The 21,259-nt window shown below is 43.0% G+C and overlaps 1 protein-coding gene across 1 annotated transcript in view; it reads right to left on the bottom strand.

Annotated features, from left to right (window-relative positions):
• Positions 1 to 21,259, bottom strand: part of smg6 (SMG6 nonsense mediated mRNA decay factor) — a 488,459-nt gene that overhangs the window by 61,551 nt on the left and 405,649 nt on the right. Inside the window, exon 16 of the mRNA XM_087977135.1 lies at positions 18,367 to 18,578. Within this exon, the coding sequence (XP_087833261.1) occupies positions 18,367 to 18,578 (212 nt within the window). The remainder of the gene's footprint in view (positions 1 to 18,366; positions 18,579 to 21,259) is intronic.

Consider the following 21,259-nt stretch of genomic DNA (forward strand, 5'->3'; position numbering starts at 1 on the left):
GAGTGAGAGTATGAGAGTGAGACTGTGTGTGAGTGAGAGTGAGTGAGAGTGTGTGTGAGTGAGACTGTGTGAGTGAGAGTGAGTGAGAGTGTGTGTGAGATTGTGTGAGTGTGAGTGTGAGAGTGAGTGTGAGACTGTGAGAGTGAGTGTGTAAGTGTGAGTGAGTGTGTGAGAGAGAGTGAGTGTGTGAGAGAGAGTGAGTGTGTGTGAGAGAGTGAGAGTGCGTGAGTGTGAGAGTGTGCGCGAGTGTGTGTGTGAGAGTGAGAGTGAGTGTGAGTGAGTGAGTGAGAGTGACTGTGAGTGAGTGAGTGAGTGAGTGTGAGAATGAGTGTGAGTGAGTGAGAGTGAGTGAGTGTGCGAGTGTGTGTGTGTGTGAGTGAGTGTGAGAGTGAGTGTGTGTGAGTGAATGAGTGAGTGAGAGTGTGAGTGAGTATGAGTGTGAGTGAGTGAGAGTGAGTGAGTGAGAGTGACAGTGAGTGAGAATGAGTGAGAGTGTGTGAGTGAGTGAGTGAGAGATATTGGTCATGCCTTGGTACATTGCACTAATGGGGTAACAGTATACCTTGCAGCTGATTGACCCACAGCTGATGGAACGTGTACTTGCTCCTTGGCAAATATGGAGCACAGTGCAGCTACTGTCCATGTGGAAGGAAATAATCAAAGCCATGTCTTGCTGTATGATGAACAAAAATGGTAGAGGGAAGATACCTTGGAGGGAAATCTTACCTCAAACAAAGGAGACTGAAGTTTTATAGGGAATTACACTGGAACTACAAATCTTAAATTACACAACTCCCAACAGTTATTAGCAGGAAGAGAGATCCGATAGTTCACACAATCTTAATATATGAACTGAACAATATAAAACTGAGCAAGAGGGAGTATGTACTGATGCAAGTGACTTAATAACCATTATTAAATAACCAATATTTAACTGCATCTGACTGAGGGTCCAGGTTTAAAGCAGAAAGCTGTACCTGGTGACTAAGAGGAGAAATGATTTTATGCTGTAGATTTTGTATTTCTCAGTCGTTTCCCTGCACTAGTTCCTGTGAAAAAAGCTTGCGATGAGTCACACTCTTGCCTGCAGCTGGCAGTGGGTGGTCTGCAAACCTTCCTTTGGCAGCTGTGCCTTTTTTCTTTGCCCCTGAGACTTGCAGGAATTTCTTAAACTTTTTCATATTGGCCAGGCTCCACAGCAAGGACTGCTACCTGATCAGCTGTTGTGTTGCTCTCTCTAGACCTGTAAAGCTGCCATATAAACTGGGCACAGCTCAAAAACATCTCAGTTCATTGGACAATACTCAGATCATTATCCTCATTAGTTTGTGTGGCAAATGACATCCAGATTCCAATTGTTAAATGATGATTGTGAATCACCACAGCAGAAATATTCTAGAATTCACTGAGAACAATTCTAGTGCTCAAAATCTTCCTTCATAAAAAAGACACCAATTATTTTGCGTTGGATGGAAATATGAATTTTAGATGTAAAAGGATGATGTTCTACTGCATTCACAAAGGAACCTTATAGCAAGTACTAACGGAGTCAGTCCCATAGCCATATTAAGGTTAAATATTGCAAATGCTGGAAATCTGAAACAAATGCAGAGTCTGCTGGAGAAACTTTTCTGACAGTACCTGTGCAGAAAGAAACAAAGCTAACGTATAAAGTCTGGTTTGATTCTTCTTCAGAACTCGGTTTCTCTCTACACAGATGCTCCTAGTCCCCTTGCCAGTTTTTTTTACCCATGAGCTTGCAAATTAGTTTTCTTCAACTACACATCCAACTGTTGCCTGAAACATCCCGTGGAATCTGATACTTCTACCCTTTCAGATAGTGGCTTCCAGATCATAACTATCTTCTGCCTGAAGAAATTTCACATTCCCCCTTTAGCACATTTGGAAATTACTTTAAATCTATCACTGTTTACCAAATCACCTGCCAAAGAAGATGGTTTCTCCCTATTTTTATGTATTTATGTATGTATTTATCTATCAGTTTGCTTTATACACTTATGATGGATATGCCGTGAATGTGTGACTGCTTTTGGGCAGGGCACTGCTTGAACTTGAATGAAATAGGAATTGTGACTGGAACTGGTGAAAGCCAGGATATATTTTCGTGTTTCCTTTTGCACCTCTGCACCTTCTAGCCCGCAGTATCAGGCCAGTGTGTGTATCCTCACAAAACACAGCAGTAGGAAAAGACTGGAGAAATGTCTCATCAGCTAGTGTCCAATCCAAATACAGTCATACAGAATAGAAACAGGCCTTTCGGCCCATTACATCCATGTCGACCAACAAACACCAAACTGTACTAATCCCATTTACCTGCACTTGGTCCATAGCCTACCATGGCAATTCAGGCAGCATCCGAGGACAGGCAAAATCGACGTTTCGGGCAAAAGCCCTTCATCAGGAACAGGGCTTTTGCCCGAAACGTCGATTTTGCCTGTCCTCGGATGCTGCCTGAATTGCTGTGCTCTTCCAGCACCACTGATCCAGAATCTGGTTTCCAGCATCTGCAGTCATTGTTTTTACCCCATAGCCTACCATGCCATGGCGTTTTAAGTACTCATCCACATACTTTTTCAAAAAAATAGTTGTGCATATCTGTCTCCACCACCCTCGCAGCATCACCATCCATATATCTACCTGCCTCAGTGAAAAAAGATCCTTCTCAAATTTCCTCTGAACAGCTTACTCCTCACCTTAAACTTCTGCCCTCTGGTCTTAGACATGCCTGTTGTGGGGAAAAAATTCTCACAATCTACTCTGTGCCTCTCATAATTTTGTATACCTCAATTAGATTCCCCCTTCAGCCTCCTCTGCTCCAAGGAAAACAAACCCAGTCTATCCATTTTCTCCTCAAAACAGAGACTTTCTATCCCAGGCAACATTCTGGTGAATCTCCTCTGCATCCTCTTCAATGTAATTGCATTATTATGATAGTGTGGTGACCAGAACTGCACACAGTATTTCATCTTTGGCCTCATCATTGTTTTATAAAATTAAAACAAGACTTCCTTACTCCTACATTGTATGCCCTGACTAATGAAGGAATGCATCCTGTCTACCTTTGTCACCACCCTGTCTACCTTTGCTGACACCTTCAGGAATCTATGGGATTGGATACCAAGGTCCCTTTGTTCCTCAAGACTCCTCGCTTTATTCGACATCCCAAAATCATCATCCCATACTTATCAGGATTAAACTCCATCTGCCACTGCTCTGCCTAATTTACCAACTCATCAATATCAGACTGTAGCACATGACCAGCCTCCTCATGATCAACAACACCATCAATTTTTGTGTCATCTGCAAATTTACTAAGTAAACCTTCTACCTCAAATTCACCTGGACAGTCTCAGATTCCTCCCTCCCCTTCCTCGACCTTTCTATTTCTATCTCAGGCGACCGACTCAACACGGACATCTACGACAAACCGACCGACTCCCACAGCTACCTGGACTACACCTCCTCCCATCCTGCCCCCTGTAAAAACGCCATCCCATTCTCCCAATTCCTTCGACTCCGCCGCATCTGCTCCCAGGAGGACCAGTTCCAAAAACGCACAACCCAGATGGCATCCTTCTTCAAGGACCGCAATTTCCCCCCCGACGTGGTCGACGATGCCCTCCACCGCATCTCTTCCACTTCCCGCTCCTCCGCCCTTGAACCCCGCCCCTCCAACCGCCACCAGGACAGAACCCCACTGGTCCTCACCTACCACCCCACCAATCTCCATGTACAGCGCATCATCCGCCGTCATTTCCGCCACCTCCAAACGGACCCCACCACCAAGGATATATTTCCCTCCCCTCCCCTATCAGCATTCCGTAAAGACCACTCCCTCCGTGACTCCCTCGTCAGATCCACACCCCCCACCAACCCAACCTCCACTCCCGGCACCTTCCCCTGCAACCGCAGGAGGTGCAAGACTTGCACCCACACCTCCCCCCTCACCTCCCTCCAAGGCCCCAAAGGAAACTTCCATATCCGCCACAGATTCACCTGCACCTCCACACATTATCTATTGCATCCTCTGCACCCGATGTGGCCTCCTCTATATTGGGGAGACAGGCCGGCTACTTGCGGAGCGTTTCAGAGAACACCTCTGGGACACCCGGACCAACCAACCCAACCACCCGGTGGCTCAACATTTCAATTCCCCCTCCCACTCCACCAAGGATATGCAGGTCTTTGGACTCCTCCATCGTCAGACCACAACAAAACGACAGTTGGAGGAAGAACCCCTCATCTTCCGCCTAGGAACCCTCCAACCACAAGGGATGAACTCGGATTTCACCAGTTTCCTCATTTCCCCTCCCCCCACCCTGTCTCAGTCAAATCCATCGAATTCAGCACCGCCTTCCTAACCTGCAATCTTCTTCCTGACCTCTCCGCCCCCACCCCAGTCTGACCTATCACCCTCACCTTGACCTCTTTCCACCTATCACATTTCCGACGCCCCTCCCCCAAGTCCCTCCTCCCTACCTTTTATCTTAGCCTGCTGGACAAACTTTCCTCATTCCTGAAGAAGGGCTTATGCCCGAAACGTCGATTCTCCTGTTCCCTGGATGCTGCCTGACCTGCTGCGCTTTTCCAGCAACACATTTTCAGCTTCTACATTCATATCCAAGTCATTGATGTAAATAACAAACAGCAACGCGGAATCTCACTGTAACAAAGCTCACATGTTGTACATCAAGGCAGTGTAGGTCTGCAACTATTTCAGGACGTTATCCTGATGCAGGTTCAGCCCTTCCTGCAGGCGTTCCACCTGTGGCTAGTTTAAAGGATTCAGTACAAAAGTTGAAAGTGTTTTTGGGGTGCAGCTGGAAAAGTGAGAATTTTTCTAAGAGGTTTCTGCCCTCAGAATGTGTTTGTGCTGTTGTCAATGATTAAGTGATGCCGCAGAGTACAGAGGTTCCTTATTTTAGCTCTGTTTTATATACGGTCTAAGACAATAAGAAACAGGAACAGGAGGAGGCCATTCAGCCCTTTGAGCATGCTCCATTATCCAGCAGGGTCATACTGATCCAACATTGCTTAGGTTAACATTTTCCTGTACCCCTTGATTCCTCTACTGACCAAGAATACATCTATCTATCCCTTAAATATACACAAGGACTCTGCCCTCACAGCTCTCTAAGAGATAGATTTAGAACAAATGGTCAATAAACCTTGATCTGATATAGTAACCAAAACAGCCAGGGGCAACGTCTGATATTCCGAATCTCCACATTGGGGTGCTAGACTCTGAGAACACTGTTTTGTAACAGGAGCACTCATTCAATGAGTCACAGCATGTACCTCTTAATGCTCTTCAACTGGCTTGGCAATTCTATACTGTCAAAGGTGAGTACTATGAATAAATATGTATAACTCAAACGAGCTTGTTAATTAGAGCCAGCAACTTTTCATGGTACCAACAGTAACCCTTATATAAGTGACCCACTGAAACTGCATATTCATTCCAGGTCTTGAGAACACAGCACAGACAGAGAGTACAGTTCAGTTCTGATGTGGAGGAGCCAATGATGGACTGGGGTGGACAAAGTTAAAAATCACACAACACCAGGCTATAGTCCAAAAGATTTATTTGGAAGCACTAGGTTTTGAAATGCTGCTCTTTCATCAGGTGGTTGTGGAATATAAGATCATAAGAAACAGAATTTATAGCAAAAGGTTACAGTGTCATACAATGATATATTGAATAAACCTGGATTGTTAAGTCTTTCAGCTTTTAGAATGCAGGTTTCGGTTCATAAATACGTGAATCCCAGAACTTCTTTTAAGTCACCTTCTCAAGATAGCCTAAGGTTTTATAACAAAAGGTGACATCTCAGCTCAGACAATGCATTACAGGTGTGAGGTCAGAGTCAGTCTGTATCCCAATCTTGAGTCAGACTGGTTTTATTTCCAAAGTTCTATTTTGCTCAAAAATGCACAATCTGCAGGCAGTCAATATATGTAATATTTTGTAAATTCCACTTTGGAAATAGAACCAATCTGACTCAACACTGGGATATAGACAGACTCTGACCTCACATCTTTAATGCATTGTCTGAGCTGAGATGTCACCTTTTGTTATAAAACCTTAAGCTATCTTGAGAACATAGAACATAGAACATAGAAGAATACAGCGCAGTACAGGCCCTTGGGCCCTCGATGTTGCGCCGATCCAAGCCCACCTAAACTACACTAACCCACTATCCTCCATATACCTATCCAATGCCCTCTTAAATGCCCATAAAGAGGGAGAGTCCACCACTGTTACTGGCAGGGCATTCCATGAATTAACGACTCGCTGAGTGAAGAACCTACCCCTAACATCAGTCCTATATCTACCCCCCCTTAATTTAAAGCTATGCCCCCTTGTAATACCCGACTCAATACGCGGGAAAAGGTTCATACTGTCGACCCTATCTAACCCCCTAATCATCTTGTACACCTCAATCAAGTCACCCCTAAACCTTCTTTTCTCTAGTGAAAACAGCCCCAAGTGCCTCAGTCTTTCCTCATACGATTTTCCTTCCATACCAGGCAACATCCTGGTAAACCTCCTCTGCACCCGTTCCAATGCCTCCACATCCTTCCTATAGTAGTGACTTAAAAGTAGTTCTGAGATTTACATATTAATGAACCAAAACCTGCATTCTAAAAGATGAAAGACTTAACAATCCAAGTTTATTCAATATATCACTGTATGGCATTGTAACCTTTTGCTATAAATTCTGTGCCTTATGGTCTAATACTCCACAACCACCTGAAGGAGCAGTGTTCCGAAAGCTAGTGCTTCCAAATAAACCTGTTGGACTATAACCTGGTGTTGTGTGATTTTTAACTCAGTTTAGTTGTGAGAGAGTGTTGCAATCTTGGAACCACAATCTCAATGTGATGTTTGAAATTGAGTGAATACCATTTGTTGATTCCAATGGTCAAACAAACATTTCAAACCATATTGCCACTAAGGGCAGGGAAGTGTTTGGATGTTCCACTGGCCACATTCTTCATTCAACCAATACCACCAAGAGTATCATTATTTAAATTAAATCTGAAGTGTTGGAAATACTGAGCCGATCTGTGGTGAGAGAGTTAGTTTCATCCTGAGAACTTTGCTTTTTCGATATTTTCTAATTCAGAGATATAATGACACACTCTGGAACAGGTGGAACTTGAACCCAGGTGTCCTGGCTCAAAGGTAGGGGCATTACCACTGCACAAAAATTTTAACTTGACCTCACGACTTGAAACAGTAACTTATTTCTCCCTCCACAGATGCTGAAGACCTGCTGAGAGTTTCTAGCATTTTCTGTTTTTATTTCAGACTTACAGCAACTGTATTTTGCTTTTTTCTTGGTTATTTCCCATTCCAAGTTTCCCTGATTATAATCAAGAGGTTTATTTGACACTCCCTCTGGGGAAGATATCTCCTTCTTTAGATAAAGAAAGCTTCACAAAGTACTCTTGGGTGTGGTTTTATCAAATCCTTAAAAAGTGTGGTCAGACTTTTCTTTAAACTCACACACCCCAAACCCTGTGCAAAAGTGAAGAAAAAAATTGCCTTCCTCATTGCTTGCATGCTAACTTCTTGTGATGTGTACACAATGAATATCAATATTACCCAGTCTTGCACTATTTAAAAAGTATTTTGATTTCCTCTTCTCCCTTCCAAAATGAATAACTTCATACTTAACCATTAGCTTCTATCAGCCATGTTCTTGCCAATTCACTTAATCTCTTAACACAAATTAATGAACTGCGGAGGCTGGAATCAGAAACAAAAACAGAAATTACTTGAAAATCTCAACAGGTCTGGCAGGATCTGTGGACAGAAAGCAGTTAACTTTTCAGGTCCAGTGACTCATCTTCAGAACTGAAAAAGTTCAGTCTTCAGTTCTGAAAAAGGGTCACTGGACCTGAAAAGTTAACTCTGCTTTCTCTCTATAGGTTCTGCTGATCTGCTGGGTTTCTCCAGCAATTTCTGTTTTTGTTTCACTTAATTTCTTGTTGATGTGTGTGTTCTCTTCACATTTTTCCCTAACTTTGTACGGTCCTCAAACTCAGATGCATTATATTCACTTTACACAGTGAGATGCTACAGTATTTGAGAGTAATTAATGATTATCTGTGAGGTGCACTGACATGTTTGGGAATGTAGTAAGGTCCAAGGTAATTGGCAGTTTGTTTGGTTTGGTGTAGCTGCTTTGAGAAGCAGTGGAGTTCAAGATTGTGGACACTTTCTGGGAGTTCTGAGGAAAAGCAGGAAAAGTCAAAATCTCTAAGAGGATTAACTTTGGTAAACTTTGCACTGGGGCAAGCTAGAGTCTGCCTGCTGTTTGCAGTGTCAGCCACTTTGGAGCAGTTACAATTCAGTCATAAAGATTACATTTGATACATGTAAACATAAGTGGGCCGACAGCAAATTTAAAACTAATTTATCAGTTTAAAACAAGTTATTTATTTCTACAAAAAAACAAAATGTACTGAATCTTGGATACAAAAAGCTAAAGAAAGAAACATTATTCTTAAACTTTCTGCTGCAGCTCCTGGGAACTAATTATAGTGCTCAATTTCAAAACCCACTGCCTGGAGTGGCACTGCAGCATTTGACTACAAGAACATAAGAAATGTAGGCCATGCAGTCCCTTGAGCCTGCTCCGCCATTCAACAGGTTTGTGGCTGATCCAATATTCCTCACATCCACTTTCCTGTAAGCTTTGATTCCCCGACTGATCAAGAATCTGTCTCAGGCTTAAACATACACAAGGACTCTGTCCCCACAGCTCTCTGTGGCAAGGGTTCCAAAGGCTCTCACAACCCCCGAGAGAAAAATCTCCTCCACATCTCAGTCCGAAATTGGCACCCATATTTTGAGACTAGGAAGAACCCATTATTCCATTAACTTGTCTCAGGTGGATTCAGCATCACCAATTTAGGAAATTGAAAATTCACCATCATTCATCATTCCTACTCTTAATGACTATTTAGAGATTTGTGTGTGAAGGGATGAGTGAGACTGTCTTACAGAGCTTGCTCTCAGATGGATGAATATGAGGTAGGGCGACTGGCCTTCCTGAAACGTAGCCCCAGCATAACCAGAGCTATTCTGATAGGGAAGAGAAGGAAGAGAAGTTTCTCATTTGGACTTAATGAGTTCAAGATTGAGTGGCACATTGCTTTGTTTCCTGGATTTCTCTCTGGTAGGTTTACATTCAAACCTGGCACTCAGTCTATAGATGCAGAATGTTCCAGATTTACACAATCCTATACGTAAAGGAGTATCTGCCGATTCTATTTCTGGTGGCCTGATTCTAACTTTTAGATTGTGCCTCTTGGTATGGACTCTTCAATCAGGGGTTGTATATTCTCCCCTTTACTTCCCTGTGAATGCGTACAATGTTTAAAAGGAGATGGCAGCTGAAGTGGGTTGTGGGTAGCATTATGTCCAGAATGGTTTTCCCTCAAAGTATTAGGTTGGGATGACTGTTTTTCAAAGCGCTCTGAAGCTGGAGGTCTTAGAAAACATAAAGATAGACAAATCTCCTGGACCTGATCAAGTGTACCCCAGGACAATGTGGGGCCCCTAACAGAAATATCTGTATCATCTGTAAACGTAGGTGAAGTATTGGAAGGTGGCTCATGTTGTGCCATTGCTTAAGAAAGGGTAAGTTGTTGGAGGTGATTCTGAAAGATAGAGTTCTTATGCATTTGGCGAGGCAAAGATTGTTTAGGGATGGCCAGCATGGTTTTATGTGAGGGCGGACTGGTACATGTTGTTTACTTGGACGTTAATAAAGCCATTGATAAGATTTCTTAATTAGTAAAGTTAGATCACATGGGATTCAGGGTGAGATTGCCAATTGGACATAAAATTGACTTTGAGGGTAGGAGACAGCATGATGGCACAGTGGTGAGCACTGCTGCCTCACAGGGCCAGGGACCTGGGTTCAATTCTGGCTTCAGGCGACTGTCAGTGTGGAGTTTGCACATTCACTCCGTGTCTGCGTGGGTTTCCTCTGGGAGCTCCGGTTTCCTCCCATAGTCCAAAGATGTGCAGGTCAGGTGAATTGGCCAAGTTAAAATTGCCCATAGTGTTAGGTGCATTAGTCAGAGGTAACTGTAGGGAAATGAGCCTGTTTCCACACTGTAGGGAATCTAATCTAAGAGACAGAAGGTGGTAGTGGAAAGTTGTTTTTCAGACTGGAGGCCTGTGATCAGCGGTTTTCCACAGTGATCGGTATTGGGTCCACTTTGGTTTGTCACTTACATAAGTGATATGGATGAGAATAGAAGTATGCTTAAATTTGCAGATACCACTAAAATTGGTAGACAATAGGTGCAGGAGTAGGCCATTCAGCCCTTCGAGCCTGCACCGCCATTCAATATGATCATGGCTTATCATTCCTATTCAGTATCCTCTTCCTGCCTTATCTCCATAACCCTTGTTTCCACTATATTTGAGAGCTCTATCCAACTCTTTCTTAAATGAATCCAGAGACTGGGCCTCCACTGCCCTCTGGGGCAGAGCATTCCACACAGCCACCACTCTCTGGGTGAAGAGGTTTCTCCTCATCTCTGTCCTAAGTGGTCTACCCTGTATTTTTAAGCTGTGTCCTCTGGTTCGGCACTCACCCATCAGCGGAAACATGTTTCCTGCTGCCAGAGTGTCCAATCCTTTCATAATCTTATACGTCTCAATCAGATCCCCTCTCAGTCTTCTAAACTCAAGGGTATACAAGCCCAGTCGCTTCAGTCTTTCAGTGTAAGGTAATCCCACCATTCCAGGAATTGACCTCGTGAACCTACGCTGCACTCCCCCAATAGCCAGAATGTCTTTCCTCAAATTTGGAGACCAGAACTGCACACAGTACTCCAGGTTTGGTCTCACCAGGGCCCTGTACAGCTGCAGAAGAACCTCTTTGCTTCTATACTCTATTCCTTTTGTTATGAAGGCCAGCATGCTATTAGCCTTCTTCACTACCTGCTGTACCTGCATGCTTGCCTTCATTGACTGGTGTACAAGAACACCCAGATCTCTCTGTACTGCCCCTTTACCTAAATTGATTCCATTGAGGTAGTAATCTGCCTTCCTGTTCTTGCCACCAAAGTGGATAACCATACATTTATCCACATTAAACTGCATCTGCCATGCATCTGCCCACTCACCTAACTTGTCCAGGTCACCCTGTAATCTCCGAACATCCTCATCACATTTCACCCTGCCACCCAGCTTTGTATCATCGGCAAATTTGTTAATGTTATTGCTGATACCATCTTCTATATCATTAACATATATTGTAAAAAGCTGCGGTCGCAGCACGGATCCCTGCGGTACCCCACTGGTCACTGCCTGCCATTCCAAAATGGAGTCCGTTATCACTACCCTTTGTTTCCTATCAGCCAACCAATTTTCAATCCAATCTAGTACTTTGCCCCCAATACCATGTGCCCTAATTTTACTCAATAACCTCCTATGTGGGACTTTATCAAAAGCTTTCTGAAAGTCCAGGTACACTACATCTACTGGATCTCCCTCGTCCATCTTCAGAGTTACATCCTCAAAAAATTCCAGAAGATTAGTCAAGCATGATTTCCCCTTCATAAATCCATGCTGACTCTGTCCTATCCTGTTACTACTTTCCAAATGTGCCGTAACTTCATCCTTTATAATAGACTCCAGCATCTTTCCCACTACTGAGGTCAGACTAACTGGTCTATAATTTTCTGCTTTCTCTCTCCCACCTTTCTTAAAAAGTGGTATAACATTAGCCACCCTCCAATCCTCAGGAAGCGACCCCGAATCTATCGAACTCTGGAAAATAATCACCAACGCATCCACAATTTCCCGAGCCAACTCCTTCAGTACCCTGGGATGTAGACCATCAGGCCCCGGAGATTCCTGAAGAAGGGCCTGTGCCCGAAACGTCGAATCTCCTGTTCCCTGGATGCTGCCTGACCTGCTGTGCTGTTCCAGCAATAAAATTTCAACCCGGAGACTTACCAACCTTCAGACCTAACAGTCTCTCTAACACTAAATCCTAGCAAATATAAATTCCCTTCAGTTCAGGTCCTTCAGACACTGTTACCTCAGGGAGATTGCTTGTGCCTTCCCCAGTGAACACAGATCTGAAGTATCCATTTAATTCTTCTGCCATTTCTTTGTTCCCAGTAATATATTCCCCTGTTTCTATCTTCAAGGGCCCAATTTTAGTCCTAACCATTTTTTTGCCTTGCACATACTTAAAAAAGTTTTTACTATCCTCCTTTATATTATTGGCTAGTTTACCTTCGTACCTCATTTTTCCTCTGCGTATTTCCTTCTTAGTAATCCTCTGTTGCTCTTTAAAAGCTTCCCAGTCCTCAGTTTTCCCACTTATCTTTGCTATGTTATACTTTTTTTCTTTTAACTTTATATGTTTCTTAACTTCCCTCGTCAGCCACGGCCGCCCATGCCTCCTTCTGGGACCTTTCTTCCTTTTAGGAATGAACTGATTCTGCAACTTCTGCATTATACACAGAAATATCCGCCATTGTTCCTCCACAGTCATCCCTGCTAAGGTATTGCACCATTGAACTTTGGCCAGCTCCTCCCTCATAGCTTCATAGTTCCCTTTATTCAACAGAAGTACTTTCACTTCCGACTGTACCCTCTCCCTCTCAAACTGCAGATTGAAGCTTAATGTATTATGGTCACTACTTCCCAATGGCTCCTTCACTTCGAGGTCTCTGACCAATTCTGGTTCGTTACACAATACCAGGTAGAATAGTGGAAAGTGAAGAAAGTTATCTAAGATTACAAAGAGACCTGGGTCAATGGGCTGAGGAGTGGCAGATAGAGTTTAATTTGGAGAAATGTAAGGTATTGCACTTTGGTAATACAAACAAGGACAGGACTTATACAATTAATGGTAGGGCCTTGGGTGGTGTTGTAGACCTTAGGATTCAAGTAGATAATTCCTTGAATTTGCATCACAGGTAGACAAGATGGTTAAGAAGGCATTTAGCACGCTTGCCTTCATTGCTTAGACCTTTTGGTGTAAGAGTTGGGATATCATTCTGAAGTTGTATAGGAGTTGGGGAGGCCTTTTCTGGAGTACTGTGTGCAGTTTTGGTCACCCTGTTATGGGAAGGATATTATTAAACTGAAAGAGTTCAGAAAAGATCTACCAAGATGTTGCCAGGGATGGAGGGTTTGAGATAGACTGGAAAGGCTGGGACTTTTTTCACTGGAGTGCAGAAGGTTGAGGGGTGACATTATAGAGGTTTATAAAATCATAATGGGCATGGATAAGGTGAATGACAAGTGTCTTTTCTCTCGTGTGGGGGAATTCAAAACTAGGGGCATATTTTTAATGTGAATGGAGAAAGATTTAAAAAGGACATGCGGAGTAATTCTTTTTTAAACACAGAGGTTGGTTAGTGTTTGGAATGAACTGCCAGTGGTAGATGCAGGTGCAGTTACAACATTTAAAAGACATTTGGATAAGGTCATGAATAGGAAAGGTTTGGAGGGACGTAGGCCGAACGCAGGCAGGTGGGACCAGTTTAATTTGGGAACATGGTTGGCATGGACTGGTTGGACCGAAGGGTCTGTTTCCATGCTGTATGACTGAGGCTCTACAAGAACCTGCTCAGACCTGATACAGGCTGGGACATGGCTGCCTAACATGAATTAGCAATCTATCAAACTCCTCTAAAATCCTGACAAACAAAAATTCATAAAGTTTACAAAAATACATTTTTAAAGAAGAATTTATCGTATGTCTGGAGGGTAACATTTCTGATCAGACTGCTCCAGACTTGATCACACAGGTTCTGAAACATCAGAACAAATATCAAAACTTCAGGATGAAGCCAGTACCAACAAGGCAACTGTCTGAAGCTTTCATTAAAAAGCCAGTTGTCCCGATATGACTAAATGCTTCAGATTTAAAGAATTAGTGAGGCATTTGATTACCTGCACCATTTTTTAGTTAACCCAAAATTTCCAATATTTAAAACCAGATTCTTGACCTGAAGCTTGCCTGCCTAGCTCACTGCTGTAAAGACACAGAAAGAATGCATACAGTCCTGTTGTATCCACTTAGCTTTAAGTTCAAAGTTCATTGGGTGATATAGGATGGTCATGGTGACCAGATTCTCTCTCTTTTCTGGCATCATAGTTGGAGATAACCTGAAAACCAGAATACTACAGAGACTAGAAATCTGAAGTAAAAATAGGAAATATCAAGCTGGTCAAGCAGCACTGCACAAGAGAATCAGTTTCAGCTCAAAAGCCTTTCTTCAGAACTGGGAAAAGTTAGAGATGTGATGGGTTTATGCCAAGGGCTGGCTGGGGCATGGCCAAACGGAAGGTCTGTGATGGGGTGGAAGACCAGGCAGGAAGGAGAGAAAGATGAGTTTTACAGGGCCAGAGGAAAAGATAATGAGGCAACAGAAGATGTACTTAAAGCAAGCGTGCTGCTGTCTGAAAGCAAAAAGAAACAAAACAGGTTGAGAGTTCACGGTTTGAGATTACTGAACTCAGTGTTGAGTCTGGAAGATAATAAAGGGTGCGATTGAAAGATGAACTCCACTGGGGTAATTATCATTCATTGCCTAATTCCAACAGAGCAACATGAAACCATAAAGACTCAACTGGATTTGTGTAGAGGGTCAATGTCAATTTCACCAATTTCCCCATCCTCAAACTTATCCCAGATCCAACCATCCAAATCGGCACTGCCTTCTTGAACTGTCCTACCTGTCCATTTTCCTTCCCACCTAGTAGCTCCACCCTCTGTTTTGACTCATCACCTTCACCCCCACCTTCATCTGCCTATCACATTCCTACCGACCTTTCACCCAGTCCCAGCCCACTCCCATTTATCCCTCAGCACCCTTGGACCCCCACATTCCTGATGAAGAACTTATGCTCAAAACGTCGACTCTCCTGCCCCTTGGATGCTGTCTGACTGGCTGTGCTTTTCCAGCACCACACTTTTTGACAGGTAAAAGATTTTGTCTATTTACCCTATCCTTGCCCCTCATGATTTTAAAAACCTTTACAAGGTTTTTAGTCTCCGATGTTCCAGGGAAAACAGCCCCAGTCTATTCAGCCTCTCCCTATGGAGTAGTTTGATCTTTATGGCCACAGAATGGTTACAATGTAGGAGGTGGCTATTTCGCCCAGTGTCTCGCTATTGGCTTTTCAAATGAGCATTCCACCTAGCCCCTACTCCAACTCACCCCCTCCAACCCTCAACACATACGTAGATACACACACCCACACCCACAAAATCATTAATATTCTTTTCAGATTATAACCCAACTCCTCTCGACTGCCTTAATGGAGCCTGTCTCCACCACACTCACAGCCAGTGTAGTCCAGATCCTAATCTGTCGTGGAATGAAAATGTTTCTCCTTTTGCTGCTACTATTTCTTTTGTCAATTATCTTTAATCTGTGTTTTCTTGTTTTCAATCCTTCCACTCCACTAAAGTTTCTTCCTCAGATATTCCTGAAGAGAAGTTTGGGATGATGTTGAAACCTCACAAGTAACCTCTGAAACTTCTCTTTGTCAACATGAACATGGGACTTAGGAACAGCTGTGGTCCTTCCAGACTTTGAGCCTACTCCACCATTTAATGCGATGGAGGCTGATCCGGCTGATCTTGCCCATTTTCCTGCCTGTTCCCCAGAACCTTTGATCCCAATGTGAATCAAAAATCTAATTCGTCTCTGAGTAAATTTAAAGACCCAGCCTCTGGGGAACAGAATTCTACACTTTAATGACCCTCTGGGAAAATGTTCCTCCGATCTCTCCCTTAAAAGGAAGAACCTCTTATTCTATATACCTTACGTTTAGCCCCTCCCACAACAGGAAACATCAGTGGGGTATCCATCCCAACCACAGTCCCAGTTCACCAACCTACCAATGGGACAGAGGTTCTTCATCCCTAGAAACACTAACATGAATCATGTCTCTAGCCTCAGCAAAACTTCCACATTCTTGCTGAAATATGGTGCCCAGTACTGGATTCAATATTGCAGTTGGGGCCAAGCCAGCACTTTAACAAGTTTAACCGCCTTATATTTGTACTCTATGCTCTCAATAATAAAGCCTGCGAGTCTGGATGTTTTATTCAGTGTTCCTAACCTGCCCTGCCATCTTCAATTACTATTCTATATATCCCCCTTCATCCCTCTGCTCCTGCACCCTCTTTAGAGTTAAGCTCTTTATTTTGTTCCATCTCTCCACGTTCCTCCCAATAAAATGAATCATTTCTCACTTTCCAGCACTGAACCAAACCCTGTGTCCCCTTCTAAATTATATTGAATCCTCAAAATTCACAATGATTCCACCTTTCAGATCATTCACAAATTCTGAAATTGTCCAGAGTATATGATGGTCTAGTACAGAACAGGAAAAGCAAGGGTCTGAACACTGACCCTGGGGAGCTCCAAGACAAACCCTCCTTCAGCTCAAAAGCATCCATCAACTACTACTCTGTGTTTCTTATCACTCAAGAAATGCCATTTCCATGTTGTTATTGTTGTTGATACTCCACAAACTATAACCTTGCTCACAGGTCTGGGTGATGCTTGATCAAAGTCAATGTAAACCACATCAAGTGCACTAACCTCATCAACCTCTTGCCACCCTTTTGAAACCTCAAACTAGTCAGTTTAAAATCATTTTCCCCTTCATAAATCCATACTGGCTTAATTAACACAAACTTGACCAAGTAATTCATTTTTGTTCCAAATCAGTCTTTCTAGAAGCTACACTATATTCTGTCCCCAGGGATCCTGGAACCAAGGGTGTAGCCTGAGAATTAGGGCCAGACCATTCAGGAGAGATGTTAGGAAGCAGTTCCACGTACAAGGAGTGGTAGATCTTTGGAACCTTCATTCACAAATGGCAATGGATGCTGGATCAGTTGTTAATGTTAAATCTGTGATAGATACAGTTTTGTTAAGCAACAGTATTAGGGGGTATGGGCCAAAGGCAGGTATATGGAGTTCGGCCACAGAGCAGCCATGATTTCACTGAAAGGTACAACAGACTCATGGGGGCTGAATGGCTTGACATTCAATAACAATCCATCTGCCTGCTCAAAAATGACCTTATCAATTGAATTCAGTTTTACCCTTGCTCTGGTGAGATTTGAATGCCTGATTTTGGGACTGGTAATCCATGATTATATTAGGCAAACAAGGCAATAGTTTTCTGTACGGCAAAATAAGGTGAATGGTCTGTTAAACTGCTTTGGTGGTGATGGTGAAAACACAAATTAGGAATGGGCCATTTGCCTGTTTGAGTTTCCCTGCTGAATATGATTATGGCTGATCCTCTATTTCAATGCCAACTTCCTGCTTCCTCTCCATACCTCTTATCTTTCTTCAATTTTAAAGGCATCACCTATCCTTTCTTGAAATTTTCAGTGAATTAGCCTCCACAGCCTTCTGTGGAAGAGAATTCCCCAGGTTCATTACCCTTTGAGTGTAGAAATGTTTCCTCATCTCACTCCTAAATGTCCTACCTCACATCCTGTGACTGTATTCCCAGGTTCTAGATTTCACAGTCAGAGGAAAACAACCCCTGCCCACATCTAGTCTGTCCTGTCAGAATTTTATAGGTTTCAATCAGATCCCTTCTCATCCTTCTAAACTCTAGTGAATGCAGGACCAGTCAAGACAAGCTCTCCTCATATCACGAACCTGCCATCCCTGGTGTCAGTCTAGTGAATGTCTACAGCTCCCCCTCCATGTAAAGTATATCCCTATTCGGTAGGGAGACCTAAACTGCATACAATACTCTCCGTCTGGTCTCACCAAGGCCTTATCTCACTGCAGAAAAACATCCCTACTTCTGACTCAAATCTTCTTGCAATATAGGCCAATATACTATTTTCTTCCTAACTGTTTGCTGCATCTGCCTGTCAAATTTCTTTGACTGTTGTGTAAGGACAAACAGATCCTTCTGTCCATCCACACTTCCCAAAATATCACCATTTAAATAATTCTTTTCCTTTCAGATTTCCAGACTGAAGTGTTTAGCTTCACATTTAGTCATGTTGCGCTGCATCTGCTCTGGAGTATTAGTCATGAGACTGGGAAAACTCCTCACTTTACTTGATATAATATGATAGGATCTTTAACCTCCATCTGAACCACCAGAAAAGGCAGACAGATTGACATCTCATTTGAAGAATAGTACCTCAATTCCTTCAAAGCCACAGTGACAAGTCAGTTTATCTTATTGGCTCAAGTCCTGGGGTTGGGCTTGAACTCACAGAGCGGGATGAGAGAGTTGGAGGATTGTGAAAGAAGAGACGATGAGAGAGAGCTACGTCACGTTCTTGTAATTACCTGCTGTCCGGTTGTATCCTCACTCCGGAACGCAATTGACTCCAGCTCGTTACCTCTGCTGGTAAGAGCCCGCAGACATGAGTCACGGGATTCGAACTTTTGCTCCAGGAAGTCAATGGCTTTCTTGGCTCTCTCCTGCACCAATTTGGCATGGTTTCCACCGTGGTAGTCTGTGTCCTGGCCTTTAGCCAGACCATCCAGCTCATTTATCACTGAAACATTAAACAGCACAGATAGTCTGTCAATTCTACATCCAGTATTTGAAAAGGCAGGAAATTGTCCAAAATTTCATTATATTAACACTCCCAGTTTGAGACTACACAGACACAGAGAAATCTTCTCAAAATATATATACAACCAACCAAATTACTGCAGATGTGCACCATCCAGGGAAGTGATTCTGCTTCAGTCTGTGCCCAAGGCATGGATTGCCATGAAAGTAATCTCTTGTTCACCTTCGCTGCTCAACTCTTTGACTCTTTGATGTACAGGCAACAATTTCAAAGTGTGCAGATGATACAAAACTTGGGGGCATTGTAAACTGAGGACAGGTACTACAAAAGGACATAGTCAAGTTGGTGGAGTGGGCAGTTAGGTGGTTCTATACAGAGAAGTATGAGATAGCATGCTTTGGTAGGAAGAACACTGAAAGATAATAAAAAATAGTGGGTGCAATTGAAAGGGGTGTAGGAGTGATGTACATGGGCGTATAAATGCACAGATCATTGAAAGTGGCAGGACATGTAGAGAAAGAAGTAAGTAAAGCATACAGCTTTATTAATAGGGGCAGAAGTTGGGACTGTTCTACCTGGTCAGAAGGTGGATAAGAGAAGATCTGATGGAGGTTGTCAGGATCAAAAGTCGGCTGGATAGAGGGCAGCTGTTCCCACTCAGGAAAGGAACAGAGGGCATAGATTTAAAGTGATGAGCAAACGAAGAAAGGGTTTTGAAAGAACAAACGTTTTCACACAGCGAGTAGTTAGGCAATGCAATGCACTGCCTGGAAGTGTGCTGAAGGCAGTTTCAATTGAGAGGTGACAGAAGTACTTGGTACTACAAGTGGTAGCAACAATATCCTTCCTTGGTTTGCTGCTGTTGGACTCAACGTGACCCACCTTCAGCAAAAGTAATAAACTGGATGAAGATTGGTTAGTTAGTGCCAGAAATCACCCTCCATAATACTGAAATACTGACGTTAGCTGTAAGATCACACCAGGACCAGAGTCCCATTAGCTGCCACATTACAGTCTTACCTTCTTCACCATACAACAAATACAAATTGCTCAATATTATATATCAGAATACCAACTGTACAAGTTTGAGTGGAGCTTCACACATTCTCTCTTCTCCTTGTGGACCTTCCACCACTTGGCAGTAACCACCTGGAAGTCATACCAATGAATGCAAGAGCGGAAATGCAACTCTGAACAACACTTATCAACTGATAGTTTCTTTCAGTTTGCTGAGATTAAGTTACAAGAATTTATTGGGCTTTGTTCTGGCATTTGCTACTTCTATAAATTTCTGAGTTGCTGGTAACTACCAGTCAGTTTCAAACAGACATTTATATGCAGACCAGTTGTCCCAGCAGCAAGCTCTGCCATAGAGGTGACTGATCATTGAAAACGTCATTGCATCAAACATTTTCAATCATCACAAAGACAAGACAGGACAACTCTTTTATCACTGAAACCCTGGTTCAGACCGAGACAATTTCTGACACAGAAAAACACCTTCTGATGGGAACAGGTATATATCTGACCTGAGGAACAATTTGTGACGTTGGAGGCGGAGCTTTAATCTAAATTTGGACTGTACTTGCCCTGGGAGCGTTTGATCGGAACAGTTACGAGAAAACTTTACTTTCAGTTTAAAGAGCAGGGGCAGGTTTACTCTGTATCTAACCCTGTACTGTACCTGTCCTGGGAGTGCTTGAACAGGACAGTGTAGAGGATGCTTTACTCAGTGTCTAATCCCGTGCTGTTCCTTTCCTGGGAGAGTTTTATTCTGTAGTTTACCTTATGCTGTCTGTGTCCTGGGAGTGTAAGATGGAAGAGTGTAGAGGAAACTTCATTCTGTACCTAATCTGCACTATGCTTGCCATTTGAATATTTCAGTGTAAATAGATCTTTAACTCTGTACCTAATTCAGGATTAACATTAGCTTTTGATTAAGCGATACCCTGAATTTTAAAATTTTCATCCTTGTTTTAAATCCCTTCAAGGCCTCACCCATTTCACCTTCAGTCCTACAATCCTCCAAGGTCTCTGCACGCTGCCAATTTTGTCATCCTGCAAACGCACACTGTGATGGCCTTACCATTGAGAGCTGTGCCTTCAACTGCGGAAGCCCTAAGCTTGGGAATTCTTCTTCCTTTCAGATGCTGTTTAAACATGTTTGACTAGGCAATTGGTCACATGTCCTAATATCACAATATCAAATTTTGTTTTATAACAATCCTGCACTGTACCTTTCACACTTCTACTTTGCTCAATGTGTTGTATAAGTCCAGACTGGGGACTGTGGCTGCTGACACTAGGCACGTTAAATATCACATTGTCTCTTCACCTACAATGACATTCCTCACTTGCTGGAAACAATCGCTTCAAAGACTCAGTTCAGCCACCTTCAGTACACAGCATACTCTATGACGTGGCAGTGTCTCTTGCAGTGTTCAACATGGCAACAAGTTGGCTGAAGCCAAGGTCAATCCCTCTTCTCAAGGGAAACCCAAACTAGATCAATTTAGCATTCCAGATCCTATGATATCATATAATTAGAGTATTAATCTCTGGTGTATGTGGGGAGGGGGAGGAAATTAAAATAACCATCTCATCAATTTGATTTGGCTTTGCACTTAAAGGCTTAAGTTAAGTGAGCAGATGGAACAGAC

The sequence above is a fragment of the Chiloscyllium plagiosum genome, unplaced genomic scaffold (genome assembly GCF_037043375.1).
Source record: "Chiloscyllium plagiosum isolate Xiang-an unplaced genomic scaffold, Cpla_swu_hap1 HiC_scaffold_31, whole genome shotgun sequence".
Classification (NCBI taxonomy): domain Eukaryota; kingdom Metazoa; phylum Chordata; class Chondrichthyes; order Orectolobiformes; family Hemiscylliidae; genus Chiloscyllium; species Chiloscyllium plagiosum.